Source organism: Cibotium barometz, chromosome 33 (genome assembly GCF_041138505.1).
Source record: "Cibotium barometz isolate CiBa-2024 chromosome 33, ASM4113850v1, whole genome shotgun sequence".
Taxonomy (NCBI): domain Eukaryota; kingdom Viridiplantae; phylum Streptophyta; class Polypodiopsida; order Cyatheales; family Cibotiaceae; genus Cibotium; species Cibotium barometz.
In genome coordinates this window covers 41,505,646-41,530,058 of record NC_141078.1, presented here as the reverse complement: position 1 = coordinate 41,530,058, position 24,413 = coordinate 41,505,646, and the positions used below count along the sequence as shown (strand labels likewise).

Below are 24,413 nucleotides of genomic sequence, written 5' to 3'. Positions count from 1 at the left end.
ACAAAGTCGTAGGAGTAGAAAAAGAAATAGGCAACGGGATCCCCCAATCCACCTTGTTCATGAGGAGCAAGCAAGTATTTGAATGGAAGATAGGAGAAGAAGAGATCGTGAGCGCAAAGCAAAGGCTCGAGCATTGCAACGCACAGCGGGTTCGATTGATGAGGCATCATCTCCTCCCCCACCATTCTCCATCTCTTCACCATGACCCCACTCCACCTCCTTCTCCTCCTCATTATCCCACAATTCTTTCTCCACACTATTTCGAGCCCTTTTCTACTTCTGTTGAGTGTCACATTAACAGATCCACCTCCACCTTCTCCGTGCTTGCTCCGACAACGCTTCTGCTTGCTGGTGAGTCCAGCAACCTACTGAGCTTGCCACCACATGACTGCCTCCGCCCTCGCCTTGCTGTAGTGTGAAGCCACGATGCCTCCTCTGCTTCTCCGCTTATTGCAACACCACCTTCTTGCTTGCTGCTAAGCTGCCTTAGCTTCCTTTGCTTGCGTTCCTGTATGACAGCTAGCCTCCCCTCTGTGCTTAGCTCCGCCTCCCTTCTTGCTCGTTATGCTAAGCGATGCCACGTCAGAGCCTTCTCTTGATTCTTTGCGGCACTACTCTAGCCACCTCGAAGCTCTCCCAGAACACGAAGCGTCGCCTTGCCTAGCCTTGCCACACAGCTATCTCCTTCCTGAGCCACGATGACTGCTTTTTGCCTTGCTTGCACAACCCACACCACCTTCTTCTTACTTGCCACCGAGGGCCGTCTTCTTGCTTAGGCTGTAGCCAGTCTTTCCAGGGCATTGCCACAACCACCTTTTTGCTTCGGACGCCACCTCTCCATGGCGTTGCCCCACGAGTCCTCAACCACCTTCTTACTTAGGGTGCCGCCTCCTTGCTTTTTGCATGGCTCTGATACAACAACCGCTTTGCTTGTGCTGAGTGACCACGACAACCATCTCTAATTCCTTTGGTTATGATGTGTGTCTTTTTGGCTATGGCCCCTTTACGCCGGTGCCTAGGTATGAGCCATGCCAACCTTCTTTATCAAGCTTGGGTAGCCTATATTTAAAGCTTGGGTACCCAGGCTACCTAGTAACAAAGGTAATAACCAAGTTTCTCCCTGAGGAAAGTAATTGTTTAGAGAGTGAGGATTGTTTGACCGTTGGAGGGCCTACAGGTTTTTCGCGGTACTTTAGATACCATTGACTTTTGAGATACCATTGACTGTTGAGATATGAAAGATTGACTTTTGAGATATGAAAGATTGACTTTTTAAGATATGAAAGATTCCGAATTTCCGCGCAGAGAAACCTAGGGCCAGGTCGCATGGCTACAGCTGCCCAGCTTTTCGGCTCTCTGAAACGGGCAGGACTCGCAGGAGGAATTCGCACTGCCCCAATGAGAAAAACCACTTGGAGGTCGCATTTACACCTGCCCTTTGAACAGAGAGAAAACGCTGGGAGGTCGCATGCTGTTCGAATTTTTTTTCCGCCCAAATTATTGGCGCTCCTCCTCCTCCCTTCACGCTCTCGTTTGGCCTCAGTTTCTACCCAGGTACTCTTTTGCCTCTTGCAGAAAGCTCTCTCTCTCTCTCTCTCTCTCTCTCACACACACACACACACACACACCTCTTTGCAGAAAGCTCTCTCTCTCTCTCTCTCTCACACACACACACACACAGACCCACCTGGCGCGAAGAACCCCCACTCCTCACAAGTCTGGCAGAGCTCTCAGATTTATAATCTTCCTTCTTGTTGGAGGCCTGCAAAGGAAATCTTACTCCAGCTAGAAGCTCACATTTGGTGGTGCCTAATCATTAACATGGCCCTACCAAAGCACATTCCATTTTCCCTCATGTCTGGGCTTATTTTCACACTCGTGCTCATTCTTCGCCGCCGTCAACAACTACGAAGCCTCTGTTATCAATCACAGAAGATTCATCAAAGAAGAGAACTCGGCCCTTGCAGCAAGCCATCATGGGATTATTTAATACCTCTGCTGCATGCTTATGTTGAGCACTTTTGCATGGAGGCTTTCATTGCACGCAGGGTAATTTCAGAGTGGTATGTGAAACCACGAACACCCCAATGGTGGAACAACTATGTTGGCTTTGTGCATGCAGATGATAAGAGGTTCAGGAGTGTATTTAGGTTGCCTTTGTGCCTCTTCCAAACCACAGTGGAGCTTCTAAGGGTGCATTTGCAACAGGACGACATACCAAGGTCATTTGCCAACATTAAAGGGAGGGTGCTTCCTGTCGAGAAGCAAGTGGCAATGGGGTTATTTCGTTTGGCAACAGGTACATCCATGATAGCTATGAGTGAGTTGTTTGGTGTTGGAAAGTCCACAGTTGTTGAGTCTGTAGATAGATTTGTGAAGGCCTTGTTGGTGCATCAACGCCAATACATAGCATGGCCGAGAAGCTCCAATGAGATTGAAAAGATCAAGGCTGGCTTTTATGTCAAGCAAGGCTTGCCTAATGTTTGCGGAGCTATGGATGCTACACATATTCAGATGGAGAAACCAAATGGTGAGCTCGGCTTGGATTGGTATGATAGAAACAAGGACTACTCTATGTTGGTTCAAGCTGTGGTGGATAGTGACATGCGTTTTTTGGATGTATTTGCTGGATTCCCAGGGTCGGTCAATGACAATAGATTGCTTAAGAACTCAGCTTTTTATTCTTGTGCTGAACGTGGTCTAATACTAGATGGTCCTGACTATGTGAATGGCTCTTTCTCCATACGAGAGTTCATTGTGGCTGATGGAGGCTATCCGCTACTTCCGTGGCTAATGAGACCTTACAAGACTCACACCACTTCAACAGAAAAGTTGCTCAACTACAAGTTATCGTCTACAAGAATTGTGGTAGAACGGTCATTTGGACTTCTTAAGATGAGATGGAGATATCTACATGGCAAAGTGATGAATCCATATCCACGTAAGTTGGCCCGGGCCATTGTTGCTTGTTGCATGCTCCAAAACATGTGCATAGAAAGTGGTGTCACAATGGAAGGGATTGAGAACATCACTATGGATGTACCATCAAGAGATGATGAAGCCACAAGTCCCATCGACGCCCCAGCAGCGGATGCCACAGCCATGAGAGACTCTCTAGCTAAATTCTTGCATCCTTTTTTATAGAAAGGCCATCATGTAAGAAATATATATCTTTGCTCGTGTATGCATCCTTTTTGAGAGAATGACCATCATGAAAGACATATATCTTTGCTCGTGTATGCATCCTTTTTTAGAGAATGACCATCATGTAAGACATATATCTTTGCTCGTGCATGCATCCTTTTAGAGAGAATGACCATCATGTAAGATATATATATCTTTGCTCGTGTAATAAAAGTTTTGTTGTGGGTTAAATGAATTGGTCTTTGAGATAATTTGGAATGATGTTGGTGTCCTTGGTTTGAAGAGCTGAATAGCTAGTTTTTAAAAATCTTTTATATACTTTGTTTGAGAATAACTTTAAGCATGTAATTGGTAAGTGTGATCACTAAAGAATGAGGCTTGACATTGTACTCCCTAGAATTATTGTCCTTTGTCCTTGTTATGAGAAAGGTGATCAATAATATGCATTTGCGCATGTTTACAGATAGCTATTTGTGCAATTCAATGGTGGTCCATCTACATGGCTATGACTAGGCTTTTAAGGAGTGTATTCTTGAATAAAATCATTTTCTTTATCTTATTGGATATTCAGCTTGTGATATATGAAATTGGGTTACATGGATCTACCTTGTTGTGTTTTTTGTTGTTGTGAATTCATCTTGTGTCTTGACTCGAAAGAACCACCGCACCTTGGAATTGACTCTCAGAAGCAAACAAGGGTAACACAACCGCGTGTTTCTCAGAGCCTAGGAGGTTGTGCAATGAGGTCATGCTTGTAGATTTTGATGGGCCGGATGGCTAATTGTTGGTAGTAGGCTCCCTTAAGTGTGATAATCTACAAATCAGCTATACTTGTGCATAGAGCGGATTCTATGGTAGTGGGTAGTCCAAACGCTATGATAACCGCTAAATAATCTTGTTGGAATATTTCAACATATAATTTGTCACTATAGATGTGAAGATATGTATTTCTATCAGGCAGACACAACAACCAGGTGTAGAACATGGTTTGGCATGACAGTGTGTGCCAGAGAAGCTATACAATGAAGTCATATGCAAGGTTGTGTTGTCTAATTGGTAGTAAGACAGTCTAAGCATGATAATCTACAAATCAGTAATTTTCTTGTGCATTGATAGTATGACTAATGTATGCATGATAATCTACAAATCAACCATTTTCCTGAGTTGTCTAATTGGTAGCGTGACTTGTGTATTCTATTTTCGCATTAGGATGGAGGAATCACAGCCATTTTCTTGAGTTGTCTAATTGGTAGCATGACTTGTGTATTCTATTTTCGCATTAGGATGGAGGAATCACAGCCATGGTGAAGTGAATATATGTGTATGTGTGTCTCGCTATGCCACAATAGACTTAGAGTGGGTTTAACACCAATTTTTGTGCTCTTGAGTGCATCAGAAGCTCATATAGGTGAAGTCATTCGTGGTGAACTGCAGGACAGCACTTCAGTTTTTTGAACATAACTTCCACTAAAAGTGTCTGATTGACAAAAAAATTAGTGCATCATGAAGCTCACATTGAGCTTGATAAACTTGCAGAAGAGGTGGCAACCTGATTTAGTCTTTGCTTCTCATGAGCCTCAGATCTATGAGACTCTCATCCCAAGCCTCTCAGAGCTCTACCATGTCATGCTGCAAGGGAAGAAATTCATGCAAGACTGCATGCATGATGATCATGGGTGGGTTAACAGAGCCGTTGACCTTGCTTTCAGCACAGATGCGCGAGAAGTTCACCTCCATGGCTTCATGTGGTGCATCCATGTCATCAACCAGGCGATCAAGCTGCAAGCCATGGCAAGAAGGAATGAGGACCATATGCACAAAGGCAAGGAGAAGACGAGTACAGTGTTTGTTGAGTCCTTGAACCAAGTATGGGCTGGTGCGTCTGATCTAAAGGATCTAGACACACTCTCCATGGCATTGAAACACAAGATTGAATCATCACGAGGGCAAGAGGAGGATGTAGATAACCTAATGGCTAAATTCTTGTTGCAGAAGGTGTGCAGCCCAGACTGCCGGAATTACGAGCTTGCCAAAAAGGAGGAGCCTCTGCCGGAGTGTTTGTGGGTGGATCCGGCGAATATCCGCATCATAGACACCATTGCCAGCAACGGAAGCACGGTGTTTCACGAGGTGGAGTGGTGGGGGAGAAGGTATGGGCAGAAGGAATTCATGGATGTGAAGGACAAGTCATGTTTCAGCAGGGAGGCAGCCATACAAGCCAGGCTGAGGCACCCTAATCTAATTGAACAGAGCAGTTTTTGCATCATCATTCCTGGTGGACTGCAGGACAGCACTTCAGTTTTTTGAACATAACTTCCACTAAAAGTGTCTAATTGACAAAAAAATTAGTGCATCATGAAGCTCACATTGAGCTTGATAAACTTGCAGAAGAGGTGGCAACCTGATTTAGTCTACAACATGGTCAAAAAGCTAGTTGAACAGAGCAGTTTTTGCATCATCATTCCTGGTGGACTGCAGGACAGCACTTCAGTTTTTTGAACATAACTTCCACTAAAAGTGTCTGATTGACAAAAAAATTAGTGCATCATGAAGCTCACATTGAGCTTGATAAACTTGCAGAAGAGGTGGCAACCTGATTTAGTCTACAACATGGTCAAAAAGCTAGTTGAACAGAGCAGTTTTTGCATCATCATTCCTGGTGGACTGCAGGACAGCACTTCAGCTTTTTGAACATAACTTCCACCAAAAGTGTTTGATCGACAAACAAATTAGTGTATCATGAAGCTCACAATGAGATCTATAAATTTGTAGAAGAAGTAGCAGCCTGATTTAGTCTACAACATGATCAAAAAGATAGTTGAACAAAGTAGTTTTTTCATGGCAGCTTAACTCTAAATTGGAGTGTTTAGTACAAATGTTTAGCACAAATTGAACCATGGACAATGCTAAGTACAAAGTTTATTGTCGATAGATATATCATGTACAAAAGTGGCTTGACATTCATATAGCATGATCGGATTATACATACTACATCGGATTGAATAGAAAAGGGCTTTATATATTGGGCAAAATGAGATAGGAAATCTACATAACCAAGAAGATGTGATGCCTTAATACATATCTTGACTTCCCATACAAGATGTGTGTCATGCTAATTTCCCATGCTAGGAGATGATGCATGCATAGCAAAGCATTTGAAAGCTTCAGCAATTTGCTTCAATGCCTCATTGCTCTCCTCCTCCAATGCAAGGCACTTTCGGTTGAGTGCCACGGACTCTTCAAATTCAGCCCTCGTCAATTCCAGGACATCATCATCGTGCTTTGTCCTCCTCGAATCAATGCCCTCCATGAAAGAGAGAAGTTGCTTGGTTGTGCCCTCTAATTCTTTCTTCAAGATGGACATTTTATCTCCTCGCTTGCGCTTCTTACCGGATGAGCCCTCGTCAACCAAGATCTCCTCCTTCTTGTCCAGCTTTGTAGCCTTGTTTGGCGAAGTAAACGAATCTCCTATGCATCAGAAAAATAACATTAAGTATGGATCCTTTACACTAAGAATTAAGTATGGATCATTCACAGCTAAAAATTAAAAACAACAAATGATTTTGCATCTTACCCAATATATCCTTTGAAGTGTCATACACAATGTTTGCTGGATTAATCAATCTATCTGACCCAATACGGTCAAGCATGGCTGTGTATACATCTTCTGTAAAGCTTCGAGGCAACTTCATCTCGTCTCTTTGAGTTGAGCTCATAGACCAATAACTATCTCCACCAGAAGGAATATGTTGTTCATAGTCATGAATCTTCTTGAATGCAGCTAGAATGCGGTCCCAACGAAACAGGCATTGGTCGGCTGAGCGGAGCACCCCTCGCTGGATACAATACGTGGATATAAACTCCCACCGCTCGTCTTGTGTCTTTAGAACAGCTCCTAAATTGCCTTCTCTCATATCCTCTAGAAGCTTTGCTCTGCCATCTAACAAAGTCACTGTTTCTTTGAGAGTCCAATGCCCGCTCCGAAAGAAAAGCTTTGGCGGTATTGGCTTATCACCATCAGGAACTATCCGTTGTGAATCAATGTCTGTGCTTGAAGGCATAGGCTGGGAAGTGACAGTTGGAACCTTTGATGGAATAGGTTGAGATGTAGGCAGCAAGGTTGTCTTTGGAGCACTAGAATGCATGTTTGGGGATGAAATAGCTAAAGCTTTCTTTCCTTTTCTAGGCTTTCTAGCTTTCTTGCCTAGAGCATCTTGGCATGGAGTATGATTAGTAATGTTTGACAAAGGTGTTCGTATAGCAGATGGGTGGGCTGAAGACAAAGGAGAGCAAGGGCTGCCTCCATGTGTGGCAGCTGGGAAAGTAGTTTGAGAAGGTAGGTTAGTTTGAACTTGAGGAGAGCAAGGGCTACCTCCATGGGCCATAGACGGAAGATCATCAGTAGTAGTCATGCTACCAATAGAGGGCTGCTGGCTGCATTGTGTGGAAGGGACAAATTCATCTTCGTCCCACTCCATATTCAAATCCAATGAGTAGTTTTCCATCCCATAAGACCTGCAAGTGGATGCAAAAGAAATCAGTAGCAACTCGAAAGCTAAATTGTGAGTGATAAGGAGCATGGGCAAAGCCCATGAGCTCCTGTTAGAGATACTGAACTTGTAAAAATCCAACAAGAAACTGAGAAGAAGAAGAAGAAGAAGACCTACATTGTTATTGCACAGATGTAAAATATCCCTCTGCTGTGAAATAACCCTCTGTTGCAGATGTGAAAAAGCTCAAGAGGAAAAATCCCTGCAGCCCTCTCCTGCAAACGTGAGAGGAAAAAGACCACATTTGAAAAAATTTAAAGGTCGCATGTCTCAATGTTTTATGAGCATGACACACCTGGCACAAAACAATTGGTGTAATTTGAAATGCAGTCGAGTTGCTCTAAAAATTGAATCAATTTCCCTCCCTACGAATATCTCAGGATCCTGTTATAAATGTGTAAAAGACAGGTTGGCGGGCTGAGCCATGTGACCCCTAAGTGGCTGCCCTTCCCACTAATAAAGCTGGCGGGCTGTAGCCATGCGACCGGTGCCTAGGTATGAGCCATGCCAACCTTCTTTATCAAGCTTGGGTAGCCTATATTTAAAGCTTGGGTACCCAGGCTACCTAGTAACAAAGGTAATAACCAAGTTTCTCCCTGAGGAAAGTAATTGTTTAGAGAGTGAGGATTGTTTGACCGTTGGAGGGCCTACAGGTTTTTCGCGGTACTTTAGATACCATTGACTTTTGAGATACCATTGACTGTTGAGATATGAAAGATTGACTTTTGAGATATGAAAGATTGACTTTTTAAGATATGAAAGATTCCGAATTTCCGCGCAGAGAAACCTAGTTTGATGAATAGCGTTGAGAAAAGTTTGTTTTTGTCAATAACCGAGGAGCTTCGACAACCACTAATTAACTTGAGCGCACTAATTACCTTGGTAAACTTAGAAATTTTGGATGTTACTAGCACAGTTTAATCATGACACCTAGCGTTCGACAACCACTAATTATCTTGAGCGCACTAATTACCTTGGCAAACGTAGAAATTTTGGATGTTACTACTAACTAGCACATTTTAATCATGACACCTCGCGTTCGGAGAACACGTACACGGGTCACGAGCACGCCCCTAAATATCTCCGACCGCTACATCATCATGCTGTCTAAGGTGACGATTCTTCTATTTTCCACAAATTTGCCCGGGCGGCATTATTTTGAAAGGACGTGCGGTGTTGACTATTTCAAAGACGTGCGGCCAATGCCAATTTGTCGTGAGACGTCGGTTTTCAAAGATGCGCATTATTAAAATGTTATTTTGATGAAAGCAGGCCGTCTCAATGCTTGTCTAGTGTTATTGGCGCGGTGCCGCCCTCAAATAATAAATATATATTAATGCCACCAGGTTCGGGAAAACAATTTTAGGAACTAAATCTTTTTCACCACTAAATGAGAAGGAAATTGCTATTTTTGAGATGGTATTTTCTATGTGAACTTAGAAAATATAACTAAAACTTGTAAAATTTGAAAGGGTTTTATTTCCTTCTCATAAGAATTTGAGAAGGATTTTCCCGAAGTTGAACAAGTTCTAGGCTAAAGCGAACCCGTCTTTTCCCGAACCCTGAATGCCACCACCGCCCCTTACTACGAAAAATAATTTTTTAAGCAAGTGAAAAAAACCCTACTTCTAATTTAAGCCAGGATTTTTATTATGGGCCGGTTTTCAAATGGCGCCATGTCAAGTACACCGGTTTTTCAAAGCCAAAACAACAATCATTTCGATTTTTTCCCCCCCCGAGAAGCAGGAATATATTAAGAGAGGAGGAATTAATAACGTCCCATGAGGTTAGTCCATGGGGGGACCCATAAAACAGCTAAGCCAATAGGTGGCTTTAGCTACAATCCAAAAGCTCTCAAAGTTGAATATACATATCTGAACAGAAAAGGGATTGCTAAGAATAACATAGAACTGGACAGTGGACTGGGGATGAACCACCTATATACAAAGCAAAGGACATGTATGAAAAGGTGTGCTCCACCGTGTGTCCCCCCTCTGGTTTATTCAGTGAACTAAGCCAGATGACAACCTTAATGAAGCCTGCTGAAGCATTCCTGTTCCAGGCCTTGACACATGCTTGCCCTAGTGTTGGAGTTAGAAGAATTCAGCACTTTCCTCCACTTTCTCCACGGTTGATCGTGCCAGCCGACCAACTTCTGAACTTTCATCTCTAAGTTGGACTTGCTTTGTCAGCTTGAGAATGCTGTCAAGAAATAGAAAGAAGTTGTGATTGGTTTTCATGCCAAAGAGGGCTTCATTCCTTTGTTTCCAAAATCATTTCGGTTTTTAAAAAAGAAGCTCTTAGCTAACCAAAAACCATTTAAAAAACACAACTCTAAAACTTATCCTCATTTAGTATGTTGTCAAACAAAGCTATTTGCATAAAATAACTGCTCACAGTCAAGACCAACTCAAATTTCCTCCCGCTTTCCCATTTTGTAGCCATTGAGAATACTTCCAAGAGTCCAATGAGAGTCCAATACATGTTGATACATAATACTACAAAAAATAGTCTGGACTGTAGAAAACATCAATGAACCTTGCAAACAATGAAGATTATTAGTTGATTTTGGCCTTAGACATGGTAGGGGGTTCTTATTTACAAGCTCAAAAGTAAGGAAAAAAAAAGAGCGTTAACACCACACCCACCACATCCAGAAAAGAAAAAATATACAAATGGACTGAAAAAGTAAAGAGAGGCTAGAAAAATGACAAAAATACGTGTGTGTGTGTGTGTGTGTGTGAGAGAGAGAGAGAGAGAGAGAGAGAGAGAGAGAGAGAGAGAGAGAGCGAGGAGTCAAAAATACACACGACTTGCTGAGAATTTAGAAAGTGATAAGGTTGGAACTTGGGCTCAGCTAATTTAGAAAGGGACTGGTTGACTCTCGGCCATTTCACACGAGCTGGGTAGAAACAATTCAAAAATATATATTATATACTATATAACTATAGTATTATTAATATTATATATTTTTTATTAGGTATATATATTCCATGTCCTTTGAAGTAAGGACATACTTACACATAACCCTTGAAAAAAAGGGAAAACTTTTGTCCTACCGGGAATATCAAGTTTCAGGATCAAATTTTCTCCTTTTTGAAAAAAGATTAGACAAAAAATTATTCCTTTAGTTCAAAAGTTTGCCTTGATAAAATACACTAAAGGGCGGTTTTTCGTGAGCACTGCCCCTTACTTCTGTAAGCATAAAAATGCTGCTCGTAACCTCCAATTAAGCATTTACAGTGCTTTGGAGCTGGTCCTTCTCCTCTAGTTACCTCATCTCACACTAGCCGATTGCAGTATTATCACACTTAATTTTTGTAGTAGAAACACAAGCAATATAATGGGTCTTCCTGTAAGCCTCCGCTGTTGAAACCTTTGACAAGAAATTATTTCACACACATAGTTTTTTGTTGATGAAGATGTTCACACACACTTGGGTCTGCTGCCCGGCTTTGGCCAAAAAGGCTTTGTAATTTTGTATTTTTTACCCAAACATGATTATGGACAAACGTCCAGGAGCATGCGTGCTCAAAACAGAAATTTTTGTAATCATCCATGGTATGAGGGTCGCCCTGCCCAAGCTCACCTAGAAGCTCAAAATGGTTGTTGTGATATGTGCATGAGCGATGCACGTGTGAGGTGCATACGCATGGGTTGGTTCCCACCCGAACTTCCATGTTCAAATCGGACTCAGTGGTTCCGTTGTGAGCGAGTTAGCTCAAAATGGACTAGGTGTCTAAGATGGTAGACACGGGCACACATGTTTGGTTGATAGACACTCCAATGTATCATTGAGAGGGAGTGTTGAGAGGTAGCGATTGCGGTTGTGCAATGCTACATTGATATAGGTGATGGATGATGGGTGAGTTGTGGAACACCTCGATTAAGAGGGGGTGTTGAAAGATGTAATCGTGGTGTTGTGTGTGTGTGGAAAAGCACCCTAGAGGTGCAAGATATTGTGGTGAGATAGGAATGCCACATGTAATATTGTATGGTGTGTGAGTGTTGACCAAAAGAGTGGAAAAGGAGTTGCCACATGGATGATGATGTGTAAAGTGGGATAAGGCTAGAAAGCCTATAACATTGTATGGTTCATTGTGATATGCAATACAAGGGAATAGTGTTGAGTGTGCAATCTCTCTCTCTCTCTCATGGAGTTCTTAGTGTGGGTTAATCCACCTTAATCTTATGCTTAAGCTATGTCCTTCACCATGATCAATCCCATTTCTAGAATCTTAACATCCGCAACCTTAAATTACGGCCACATGTGGTTGTTATCCCATTCCCTGCACAAGGCCACATCGGACCCATGATGCACTTGTCTATAAAGCTAGCTTTAGAAGGCTTCATCATTACGTTCGTTAATACACAACACAACCATGCACTATTGGAGCATTTGCAGCCGCGTTTTGAAGAGCAAGGCCTTGACATACGCTTTGCGGAGATAAGGGATAAGAGGGAGAATGGGAGCACGAGTGGGCAAGAAACCCTTGTTGAGCTGTGCAAGTCTTTCTTTAGCTTGAAACCGGCTTTTGAAGAGCTGGTGGAAGGTCTGCTCCGATCCGACGTGGAGAGCCCGGTCACATGCATGATTTCGGACCTTTACCTCTACTCCACACAAGATGTTGCCACCAGATTTGGGCTCCGAAGGCTTGCTTTCTGGACTGCTTTAGCTGGTACACTTGCATCCGTCTCATGGCCGTTAAGTAAGGGCACCGATCTCCTGATGACGATGGTAAGAGCGCACCCCATCGTCCTCTGTAAATAATCACGAAGTAATTGCTTGTAATAAGTCGTCTCGATCCAGCTAATTATGATGAGTATATTAGCAGTGGATTAATAATCAGCACTACTGTTAATCTCCTACGTCAATCAGTTTGCTTATACTACTTAGAGCTGAATCAAACTCTAATCAAGATTACAACCTAATTCTCTTCTAAAAAGTGTGCCACATGTTGCAGAGCCCGCCGATATCCTAATGACGATGGTAAGAGCGCACCCCATCGTCCTCTGTAAATAATCACGAAGTAATTGCTTGTAATAAGTCGTCTCAATCCAACTAATTATGATGAGTATATTAGCAGTGGATTAATAATCAGCACTGGTGTTAATCTCCTACGTTAATCAATTTGCTTATACTACTTAGAGCTGAATCAACTCTAATCATGATTACAACCTAATTCTCTCCTAATAAGTGCGTTTGTGAGATCCCACTGCCTCCGCCACGCACCGGATTCCTGGTTGCTAGCAGCAGAAGTAGCTTTTTCTTGCGCGGGGCAGGGTTTCCCACTCGGGGCTTAGTCCACTCTTCACCTTATGTGAGTATTTACTCATTTTTGGGGGTTTTTTTTTATTTCTTCAATTTATCTCCTCCCTACATTTGGATTAATCTTATGGTCCCTCAGAACCTTAATCCAAAATTTTCAGAAAATCTAGACCCTTAGGCTAAGGTCTTTTGAGCAGATTATAATTTATTTATAATGCACCTTAGGAAATTCTTTTTAAACTTCTGTTTCAGGGGAATTTATTTTAATAAGAAGGGATATTTTTCTATCCAAAGATATCTAAAAATTGAGCTATCTCTCTCTAGAAAATTTTCTCTCTCTAGGCCAAAATAGGTAAAAACAAGATCTTTTATTATTCTTAAAAGGGGATTGATTACAAGGGAAGAAACTAGACATCTTGGGGGGCTGGGGAGGAATCTTATAGCGCCACATGTTGTTGCAGAGTTGGCTGATTAGCGTATAACGTGGGTGCGAGGAGTGCCACCGCTGAAGGCACCGCTGAAGGAGGTGACCGAGCTAAACACGTTTTTGCAGTGCTTTGATCCGGAGGACTTCATGTTTGACGTGTTTCTGCAGCCTTACACAAGGCAAAAGGAGAGCACATGGATTGCAATTAACACATTTGAAGAGCTTGAGCAGGGTTCAATGGAAGCCCTGAGAGAGGAAAATAATCCCATATACACAGTGGGACCTCTGCTACCACCTTCCTATTTTGACTAAGAGGTTGAGGGAGGAGGAGTTGCTTCTACTGGTGCATGGCTAGCCTCGTATCAAATAGCAGCCCTCTGGCCAAAAGACCACACTTACCTGAAATGGCTGGACGGGCAAGAGTGCTCTTCTGTTCTGTATGTATCATTCAGGAGTATTGCCGTGATGTCTGCCCAACAATTTGAAGAGCTGGCCTTAGGCTTGGAAGCTAGGCAATCGGCTTTACTTTGGGTTATCCGACCGGACCTCATGTACGAAGACATGGCCCTTTTCCTACAAGGGTACCTGGAAAGGATACAAGGGCTTGCATGCTTCATGGAATGGTCTCCCCCCAGCTCCAAGTGCTCACTCACCTTGCCATGGGGAGGCTTCCTTACTCATTGTGGCTGGAACTCTACACTAGAGAGAGCATCTCGGTAGGGGTGCCCAGCTGGGTTGGCCCTACATTGCCGACCAAACAAGAGGTGCTTTGTGGATGGTTGGAAAGTGGGGTTGGATTTCAAGGCAGACCAAAATGGACTTGTGCATAGAGAGGCAAGCTCGAGCCCTCATGTGAGCTGGAGAACACACCACGGCCTCTTTGGAGCTCAAACGAGTAGCATCGCATTGGAGAAAGGCCGCCCACGAAGTTATCGATGCCCAAGGATTGTCCAATCTCCAATGGAAGCAACTCGTCAATTCTATGGCGGCCCAACCTCCTCCTTAGCAGCTGTTATTATATTCATCAAAATTAAAATAATAAGAAAGAGCTATTGTTATTATATTCATCAAAATTAAAATAAGAAGAAAGCAGTGGTCCTCTCCTAAGACATAGTATCTAGATATTTGTTGTTCAATCGAAGGAGTAACTTGGATATTTTGCACCTCTTTTGATTCCATTTACTTGCTTTCATTAGGAGGCATTTGAGCATAAAAAGGGCCCTGTAAGGATCTCTAATTTTAAGGAATTAAGAATAATTTTATTGAGGGTTAAGGAGACAAAGCTCATAATGACGCCTACCTTTGGGCCTAAAAGTAGGGGATCTCTCTAATTCTTGAGGGTTAAGGAGACTAATTTTATTGAGGGTTAAGGAGACAAAGCTCATAATGACGCCTACCTTTGGGCCTAAAAGTAGGGGATCTCTTTAATTCTTGAACTAGGATTCTCTTTCTAGCTCTTAAACCCCCTACTAAGATCATTGATATCCACGCTTTCATTCTTATTTACTCCACTTTAATAATAGTCATATTTGAAATTCCCCCCACATTTCGTTTCTTTCAATCATTAATATTATTAATCACGTTTCCTACCAACCTCTGCAATAAGATTCTCTATCTCTATCTCTCTCTCTCTCTCTCTCTCACCCTTTTTCCCAAGCTCTCTTCTCCTATTGCAAATACAATAGGAGAGCCTTAAGTCACTTCAGATTAGTCTCTTCCATTTTGGTTATGACAGAAATTTCAGATTCAACAAGAGTGTGGAAGGTGGACTTGCATATTTGCATATTGAATGAATATGTACCAATCAAGAAAGAATATCTGAATGCACATGAGAAGCATGCAAGAAGACAACAGTAATGATTTTATATTCACGTGATCATAATTTTTGTTTTGTTAATAACATGTGTTAACATGTTCCCAAAAAAGCCGATGGGAGGTTCCCTGATAACCGGCTAAAATCCCGCCGGGATTTTGCAATACCCGGCGGTCCCGCCGGGGAAATTAAAAACCCGGCGGGTCCCGCCGGGGTCGTCATCTAGCTCGGCGGGCTACAATTTTCTATATATTTGGGCCCAGGGGGCCCTTTGGGAGTTCATTGCTGACAGTATACACAGGTAATGACAGTTGTGGGTGTGTGTGGGTGTGTGTTCGTGCGGGCAGCCACCCATTGTCGCAATGCGCGGCAGGATGTGGGTGGTCCGCCACACGAGGGGTGTGTGTATAAGGCCATTCTTTGGAATGGTGCTTATCCTGGGGCACTTAGTTGGTAACGCGGCTGGTCTGTGTCCTATGGTAAGTATGGCACACCGTAGCGGTACTAGTCGGTAACGCGGCAAGCATAGTATCATTATGGCGATGTCACCTTCCCTTCCCTTCCCTTTGTCAAATGCGGGCATATGGTCGGTAACGTGGCCAGTGTATGTCTGTATCCTATTTGTATTTCCATGAGAAGGTGGCACATGCGGTCTCCTACGCAGATAGAGAGCGAAATAAACGGCCGTGGATAGCCCCGGAAATTTATGATCTGTTTTTGGCAGATGCATACACTCTTGCATCTGATGTTTTTGCTTTAGGGTATTTATTACAAATTTTATATGACTTTTGGCAAAAAGTACAAGAGTTGTGGATGGACAATAGTTCCTATGACAAAGTTACCATGGATACTATTATTTACAGAGTCAAAAATTGGATGTGTCTGCCTAATCGCGACGAGCAAAAATCTGTTTTGCAAGTAGTGAAATTTTTTAGATCACTAAATACTGACCCAACGAGGACACAACGTCCTCTTGTAGAGCTATCGGTGTCATTCACCCCAATTTTGTAATGATACAGTATCAGGAGATTAAGTTTCAAGAATGGCTCTTTGTTTGTCTCTCTTCAAAATTTGATATATGCCCATTGTTTGAAATATTTTCTCATTGAGTCTTTGCAATATCTCTCTCCTCTTGTGGTGTTTAAGTTTATGTTTTCTCTTCAAAATTTGATGTGCGCGCATTATTTGAAGTATTTTTTGAGTCAAGTGGATATTTCTCATTGAGTCTTTGCAATACATATCTCATCTCGTGGTGTTAAACTTTTAGTTTTTGAGGGTAATGGTCAATTTATCTTACGTTCATCTTTACAGTTCATTAAAATCCTAAAGTCATTTTCGTTCATGCAGATATGGCAGAAGCGCAAGCAAACAAGCATCAAGAGTTAGCCAAGAAGGCATATGAGCGAATGAAGGCCCTTGCACATGGATTGACAGCCCGCGAAGCTACGAGAACAGCATGCAGGTTGTCGAAATGGACAAATCCTACTTATGTCCAATGGAAAGACATAAATAAATGCGTAACCACAGAGATGATAAAGGAAATATGGCCATGTCAAGATGGCGAGATTAAGAAGGGAAGATGGAAGGTTTCGCGTTGCACTCATAATGATATCAAAATTAATGCCGAGCGCATTTTCTTGGAGGTGTACGGTCGTCCTCTCCATAACGCCGACGCTCCACTCTATTTTGCTAAGATGCTATATGCACAATTTATCCTAGAAACTCCAGTGGACTTCACCAGAGAGGCCACTGTCAACACCCACGACATACGTGAAGAGACAGTGACATTCACAAGGGAGGAACTTGCTCTCATGGTGGAGGGCGCTGGATTGGAGTTAAACAAGGACAAAGAAAGCTTAGGGGCACAGCTAGCAGAGAAGGAGAAAGAAGCTGTACGATTATCTCAAGCGTCAACTCCTCCCCCGGCCAATAGAGGGATTCAAGAGCAGCTCACAAAGATCAGCCAAGATGTAAGACCATCTCTTCACGTATAGCTCCTGTGCGCCAAGGGAACCACATCTCTCATTTTTTGATACATCTTGATCTTGTGGGAGTTTCTGCTGAGGCTACTAGTTCCTCCACCCCCCAATGTCCTGTATGTTACAAAGTATTTGATGGGTGGAGCGGCCAATATATACTACCCTGGACACTACTACCACTTAATATGTTTCGTGAGGCAAATGCAAAATATTTCCACATGTGCATTGTGCAGTGTCCCAATAAATCAAGGTATTTATACAGTGTTCAGCATGGCTAGCGAATATAAACCACCAGGACCTTTAGATGCAACTCCTAGTGCAATTCGTAATTTATTTCAAGATGAAAGCTAAGAAAGACATAAATCCTACTTTTGTATTGATAATTTCTCCAAATACAATCATTTGTACAAGTACTTTTTATGAAATTAATGAAATGACTTCTTCCTCTATGTCAGTATCCTGCTCCAAAATTCTTTCACCGTTTACCCTCTCGTCTGCTAATTAAGCTCATCTAAGTCAATGTCCAAATCGTCTTCTATCTCAAGGGTAGTGCACGACGTGCGTCCAACATCAAAGTTCTCGTCTACTACATCATCACAATCGTACATCCATCTGGGCATATCTTCTTCATACTCTTCGCTTTCAATGTCTCGCAAGATCTTTTCATTGCAATACATGTAAACAAGTTTATCTGCTCGATCTGCAAGAAGTCAATTGCGAATAGTACTGTGAATATATTTGTACATGCTCCAGTTTCTTTCTGAGCCTGAGTTTGAAGAGCACTGACTTAGAACCCTTATCGCAAGGTTGCGCAATAAAGCATAATGCTCACCACCATTCATCATCCACCACTTCCATGCAGGTTTCTCTTTAGCCATTTGTTGAACAAGGGAGTTGGAAAATAAACCCTCTTTCAATCGAAATGAGGTCATCTCCTTTATGCACTTTAAAAAGTGTTTACCACTTTATAAAAATCTTGCACCACCTCAACGTTGGACATCAAATCCATATTCCAATATTCAGGATCTAACATGTAAGCAGCACTGTGTAGTGGTGAATGCGCTCCAATCCATCTAGAACACCATATTAGATAATTTGGCAAAAATCCCATTCCCATTTGAAAAATGGGAGCATGGTGAACTTGTCCAAAAGTTTGTCAAAACCCCCTCATGTGACATATCATCGGAAAGATCTTGAAGAGTAGAATCTAAATCTATGATCTCCGACAAATTTGGAGTTAGTATGTTTAAGATATGTCCAAAACTATATGGAGTAATTGATTCCCAAAATGTGAGATTTTTCCCAAATTACCTAATATTGACTTCTAGCATGAAAGTACTTCAATAGGACTTTTCTTTGTCTATTGGAGAATGGTACACGCCATTGCTTTTCCACCACTGAATGCTCTAATTTCTCAGGACACTCCAAACCATTAGGGGAAGGTTGAGGTCTATAGGGGCCCTTTAAGATGCCATGTGATTAAAAGGTTATTAAGGAAAAGGGCCAATCATGTGATGCCATGTATACAAAAATGTTGGGTGATTAAAGGTGGTCAAAGAATCTCTAGAAGATGCATTTTTGTACTTTTCATTCCCAAAAAGGGGGGAGGGGGAAGTTTTTGAAATTTCGGACATCCATAACTTCTACATATGAGCTCAAAATTTGTCGGAGATTAGAGAATCTACTTGCTGAGCTCTTTCCATAGATATGTCACATGATATGTTTTTACCCACTCAATTTTAAATTCAATTTTGGCGAGAAACTTTGAAATTCAAACTTCTAGCCATTTGAAGAATAAGAAGGTATCTAAAGTCAAAGAAACTTAACATTTTAACAAAAAGGTCATTAAAATCATAATATGGCAGCTTAAAGGGCCCCTACAGACCTCAACCTTCCCCTAATGCTCTACTGGACAGTCCACCATTGCATCCATGCTTTCTTGAGATTAGGCGCTCTTTGATCAAGACTTCGTACGGCATACATAATAGGCATCATTACATGGTATGCATCCATCACACTGTTCCACCAACTTCTTCTCGTAAGCGCTGCCTTCAAGACTTTGATTTTCTCTTTCACTTTTTCAAGTTGAGTGCTCTCCCAGTCATGAAATGCCATGCATGTAAATGTTTCGCAAACTGCATCTTTATTTCGAAGAAGAGACTCAAAAGTGTAAAAGTGAGTGCAAAACCTAGTCTCTGCTGGAAGCTTTAACATAACTGACATGCGAGGTCGAAAAGTATCTAACACTCTCTGTCTCTTGAGCATGAATCTCACAAGCTAGCGAGCAGTGTCGACGATTGAGGCAAACCATTTGGTATCATCACTTTTATACCAATCTTTTAATACAAGATTCAAACTATGAGTATTATAGTCTACCGGAAAAACATGTGGATAGTGTCGCTTTAGGATTTTGGATGCATTCTTGTAATTCTTTGCATTGTCCATGACGATTTGGACTACATTTTTGGCACCCAGCCAATGACTTGAGCAATATAAGCCCCAGTTTTGATTGAACCAGCAGAATCCACGGCACGGATGAAAGTCTCACCTCTAGGTGAAATAACCATTATATAAATTAATGGTTTTCTTTGTACATTAGACCATCCATCACTTACTATACTACATCTAGAAAGCTCTATATTGCTAAGAATTATTCTTTGTACACGTTCTTTTACTTGCGCATAACATTTATCTAATAGATCATTTTGCATAGCATGGTACGTAGGCGGTGAAAACCCTAGTCCAAACTCACCAATTTTCTTCCATGCTCTCTTCGAATGCTCACTGTCCACCATCATCATAGCACTCCCAGAAAAGTAAATCGCTTCAGCAAGGGCGAGTTGTGCATCATCGAGCCGACCTTGACGTAGGCTTTCTTGCAAAATGAAGTTTGACGCATGGGTATATTTCCTACGTCAAAGTTTCGCTTGCAGGAAGATGCACTGGGTAGATTACTTTCTGGTTGCACATTGACGTTCGGAGTACAAGCAGGCGATGTAGCGGGAGTTTGATGATTAGAAAAACAGTGTTCTTGCTGCCTTGATACATTAACGGTAGGAGTGTAATGTTTTCTTGAATCTTTCTTTTGAATTTCTTCTCTTATGCGTTTGGCCACTGCAGGTGTAGAGGGGTGGGTACATGACTTTTTCTTTGCTCCGCCTAAAAAGTGTTCTCTTAGTCGAGGCGCCCCACCTGATTTTACTGCGTGGCATAGCTTACACTCCCAATCTATGAATCGATCACCAACGTTAATTGCATATTGCCACTCTATCCCAGGTGCCTTTTTTTTCCTACTATTTGGAATTTGGACTCTATTGGAGGTATCACTAGATCCAACATGGTCCTCCATCTCAAATAACCTATTCAACCAAGCATATAACAATGAATACACAATGAATACACAAATGAAAAAACAACAAAGTCACTCACGTATTACAAAACATACATTAGCAGACAAACTACTTCGAAACTATCTTGACAAACACAAAAGATCATCACATAACACAAAACTACTTCGAAACTATCTTGTAAGGTCTGACTACAAAACTACTTCGAAACTATCATGCACATTGCACCCCCAATGAAGGATGCCTTTTGTACCCAATTAAGGATCCTTTACACAATCAAAGATCTATGCTTGCCCAATACTCTAGTATAGGACAATAGACCTTCTCTAACATTCACAAAGAAAATGAAAGATCTATGCTTGCCCAATACTCTAGTATAGGACAATAGACCCTTGTCTACTCTAAACTATATCAAGTATCAAGAACCAATACAAGCCCCTGAGCAGGACTCTTGGCTCCATCAAACCATTCATAAAGCAAAATGAGGTAGATTACCTACATAGCTCAAATGCAAAGCTGAATGACTCTAACTTTGTCCCTAAATCTCCGCAAGTATTAGCTACGAACGACACCCTGCCCCCAATTCAAAGAACTAAGGACGAGTGGCTCAATAGCCTTAGGAGTGCCTACAAGAAAAGACGACAGTCCCTAAGATAAGGACGTTCTTCCCAAGAGGACACTTCTAGCAACTCGAAAGCTCTACAAGTACTTTGAGGAGAGATATCACGCCCCCAAAACAAGGACTATCTCCCCAAAAGTTGCACGATGGGTGTCGGGCAATGTTTATAAACAGAACAGAACCCCGCCAGGCTTCTTTTGTTTTATCGGCGGGCCCGCCGGGATATGTGATATCCCGGCGGGCCCGTCGGGAAAACAAGAAGCCCGGAGGTGTTACGGGACTAGTGGGTTCTGGCAGGTCATTGCTCAGGTCATGTGAATATACAATGTGATCACAAGTTTTAATACGTTAACAATAGGTTTTGTTAACGTGATCACGAAATTGTGAAGACGTTAATGAAATCCCTGGACAACAGGGTTGGACTAATGTGGATCTTTGGATTGATGGATATTTATATCCTAATAATGATCCTTCTTCGCATTGTCCTCCACCCTTCACTGATCTCACTTCATTTATTCAATTTGTTGGAGAGGGTGAGAATGGGCTGCTTGGATATTGTAGAAGGTTAAGCATGAGCGATGCATGGAGAGTCCAATTCCTCCACTCACAAACACAATCACGTTATGAAGCTACAAGATACAATCTCTCACACCCCCATGGGAGCAAGATATTGAAAGAGGACAATCAATAACATTCAAAAACTCGTAGTTGGTGGTGGTGCTCGCAAGTGAAGCCTATCCATGCAGCAAGGTTTGTTTTTTATTTTTTGGCTATTATTGTTGGTAAGTAATTTTGATTAAGGTATTTTTGGTTGTTGTGGTTGTTAGACTTGTAATTAAAACTTATTCGTATCATTTCATTACATAAAAGATATAACAAAATATTTACAATGACAAGATAATTAACTGCTCTTGAGTCTCTTCTGTACTTGCTCTTCCTCTTCACTAGGCATTTTTCCTCTATAACACAAAAACTTCTTTGTGACTATAACCCTTCAGTGCATTTACATCTTCTAGTCCAACACCTAGAGCATAGCTAGCATAACAGAGGAAGTATCCGGTTCTGGAAGGCCAAAATCCTATACCATATCCAAAGATACGAATAGCAGCGCACTTCTCTATCAGCATGACCTTATGTGTATTATAAGGGATAAAGGAATAGCCCGTATATCTAGATAGTGCCTTGAGTGTGAGAAGTGAAATTTCAGCATCACTAGAATATTTGCTGTGGTAGACAATAAATATTTCTTTCTCAATAGATGGGATGTAGTATGCAAGAGCAACATCTTGGCCAACTCTTACACCGCGCAGCACCTCCACGTCTAAGGAAAGCATACATCATCAAGCTCAATCTGCAATAAACAAAGAATTAGCTTTCACATAAATTCAATCAATACTAAAACATAGATTCACTCACTCAAGAACAAATAAATTACCTTCTGGTTTTCTGATCCTCTTCCAACTTGGATGCATCCCAAAGATTGATGGAGCCTTCTTCATTTACTTGATCAAGGGTGGGCAAGGGCTCTCTTCCTATTTCAGTAATTCCTAACTCCTCTTGAAGAATTTAAAATTCTACATCTGTGGGAAGAGAAGATTCAGTTTCCTTGACTTTTTGAAAGCGGAATGACATGGCTCTAGGGGCTTCAATGAAGATCTATGTCACCTTAGTGTGTCCAACTTCAGAAACTCCTCTTTACGTTCACTTTCCATATCCAGTAAACCCCATGGCAGCTTCACAACCATCTGCTATAATTGCAAGAAAATATTCCTCCCTTAAATTATAAAGCTTTTGTATGTGGGAGAGAAGAATAAAGTTCTTGTCATTAATAAGAAAGGAGGGCAGCCTAGGGAGGATGAAGTTTGATTTTAAGTGTTCTCCATGGACAGATGATCCCTCATCGATAACAGTGGATGCCTTAAACTCTGCCACATCAAAACCTGTGCTTAGAAGCTTCTCCACATCACCAGAAACTAGGTCCATAACTTTATCATCAGATTCAATCTCTATGAGAAATGAAGCTTGTGCAAACTTTTGACCCTTCTGAGCTTCCAATTCATCCTTTGTGTAGTCCTCTTTGTCTGCAAGAAGAAAACGATAAGCCACAAATCCAAAGTAGTACTCAAGAACTTTGCACTTTTTCTTGTGAAGAGGGCAGTGTTCAAGACAAATCTTTATCCTCTTATCTTTTGAATAGGCATCCTGCCTGACATGCTTTTCTTTTCAGATGAGGATAGGGCAAAGCTAGAATGTGAACATATTGTGTGATGATCCCTCATTTATAATTTCTATACTAACAAATTTACTATATGCCTCCCACTCTTTCTCTAACATGGAGCTTGCCATGTCCTTAACAATTTGTTCTAAATTAAAGGGCACATTGAATATAGGCTCAACATCTGGAAGACGTTCATCTCGTGCCTATCTCTCCTTAATAAATCAAATAGGTTCTCATTGGCACTAGGCTCATCTTTTACCTCTTCAAGTGTCTCTACATCTTCCAAAGGATCATAGGAGTGAACCACTTGAACCACCTACTCCATGCTAGCCACGATGCAAGAAAAGATAACTAATAAGAAGCGGAATTGTCTATTGCATGATGATTTGCAAACACGAGTGAATGGGAAAGGAAGCCAATCCACGGCACGAGGACGAAGAAAGAACTATAAACAAACTCTCTTATCGCACGGTGAACTGAACCAATAACTGAAAGCGTGTGTGGAGTAAGGGGCAAAGAAGGAGGACCGAAATTTAAAAATTAAAATTTAAACAAGGCACGAATATATATAGATCTTATTAGGGCTGATGTCATACGTGTACGACGGAAGTGAAGGGCTGACGTCACCAAAATGTGCCATTGTGCCATGTGTAGGGTTGACATCATCATCGGAGTGCCACGTGTAGGGCTGACATCATCACCGGAGTGCCACGTTGTAGGGCTTACGTCATCCTTTCAATGATGACATTGCATTCTATAAAATGGGTAAAATATTCAAAAAAACTTATCGGGTACCATTGACGGCATGAAAGTTTTTATGATTATTTCCGTAACCTCCATCTACGATGTGAATACTACCATCCGTCAAGCTCTCAGCAGGTTTTTTGCACCATGGACAGCACATTCTCACCCTCCTCCCTCGACGACATGAATAGACTCGTCCGGTAGGGTCCAATCAGGCTTATCGCACTATTGAAAGGGACTACTCGACTTCATCTCTCTATGCCACGATCAATCATATCACTGGCTCCAACACCTTCTATCCCA

The 24,413-nt window shown here is 41.8% G+C and overlaps 2 protein-coding genes across 2 annotated transcripts; one reads left to right on the top strand and one right to left on the bottom strand.

Annotated features, from left to right (window-relative positions):
* Nucleotides 1-6,385: 6,385 nt before the first annotated feature.
* On the bottom strand, nt 6,386-7,871 carry LOC147619573 (uncharacterized). The gene is made up of 2 exons (XM_086773575.1): nt 7,812-7,871; nt 6,386-7,659 (listed from the first exon to the last, which is right to left on the bottom strand). Coding segments are annotated over exons 1-2 (990 nt in total). The 5' UTR covers nt 7,814-7,871; the 3' UTR covers nt 6,386-6,671.
* Nucleotides 7,872-12,006: 4,135 nt separating this feature from the next.
* LOC147619572 (UDP-glycosyltransferase 85A2-like) lies at nt 12,007-14,110 on the top strand. Its single transcript, XM_086773467.1, has 3 exons — nt 12,007-12,432; nt 13,439-13,622; nt 13,746-14,110. The coding sequence occupies exons 1-3, from the start codon at nt 12,007-12,009 to the stop codon at nt 14,108-14,110; spliced, it is 975 nt and encodes a 324-aa protein (XP_086629593.1).
* Nucleotides 14,111-24,413: the final 10,303 nt, after the last annotated feature.

Coding starts and splice junctions, on each gene's coding strand:
- LOC147619572 (XM_086773467.1), top strand. CDS start 12,007: ATGATGCACTTGTCTATAAAGCTAGCTTTAGAAGGCTTCATCATTACG. Junction 12,433..13,438: donor CCGATCTCCTGATGACGATG/GTAAGAGCGCAC, acceptor TTGGCTGATTAG/CGTATAACGTGGGTGCGAGG. Junction 13,623..13,745: donor ATTTGAAGAGCTTGAGCAGG/GTTCAATGGAAG, acceptor GTGCATGGCTAG/CCTCGTATCAAATAGCAGCC.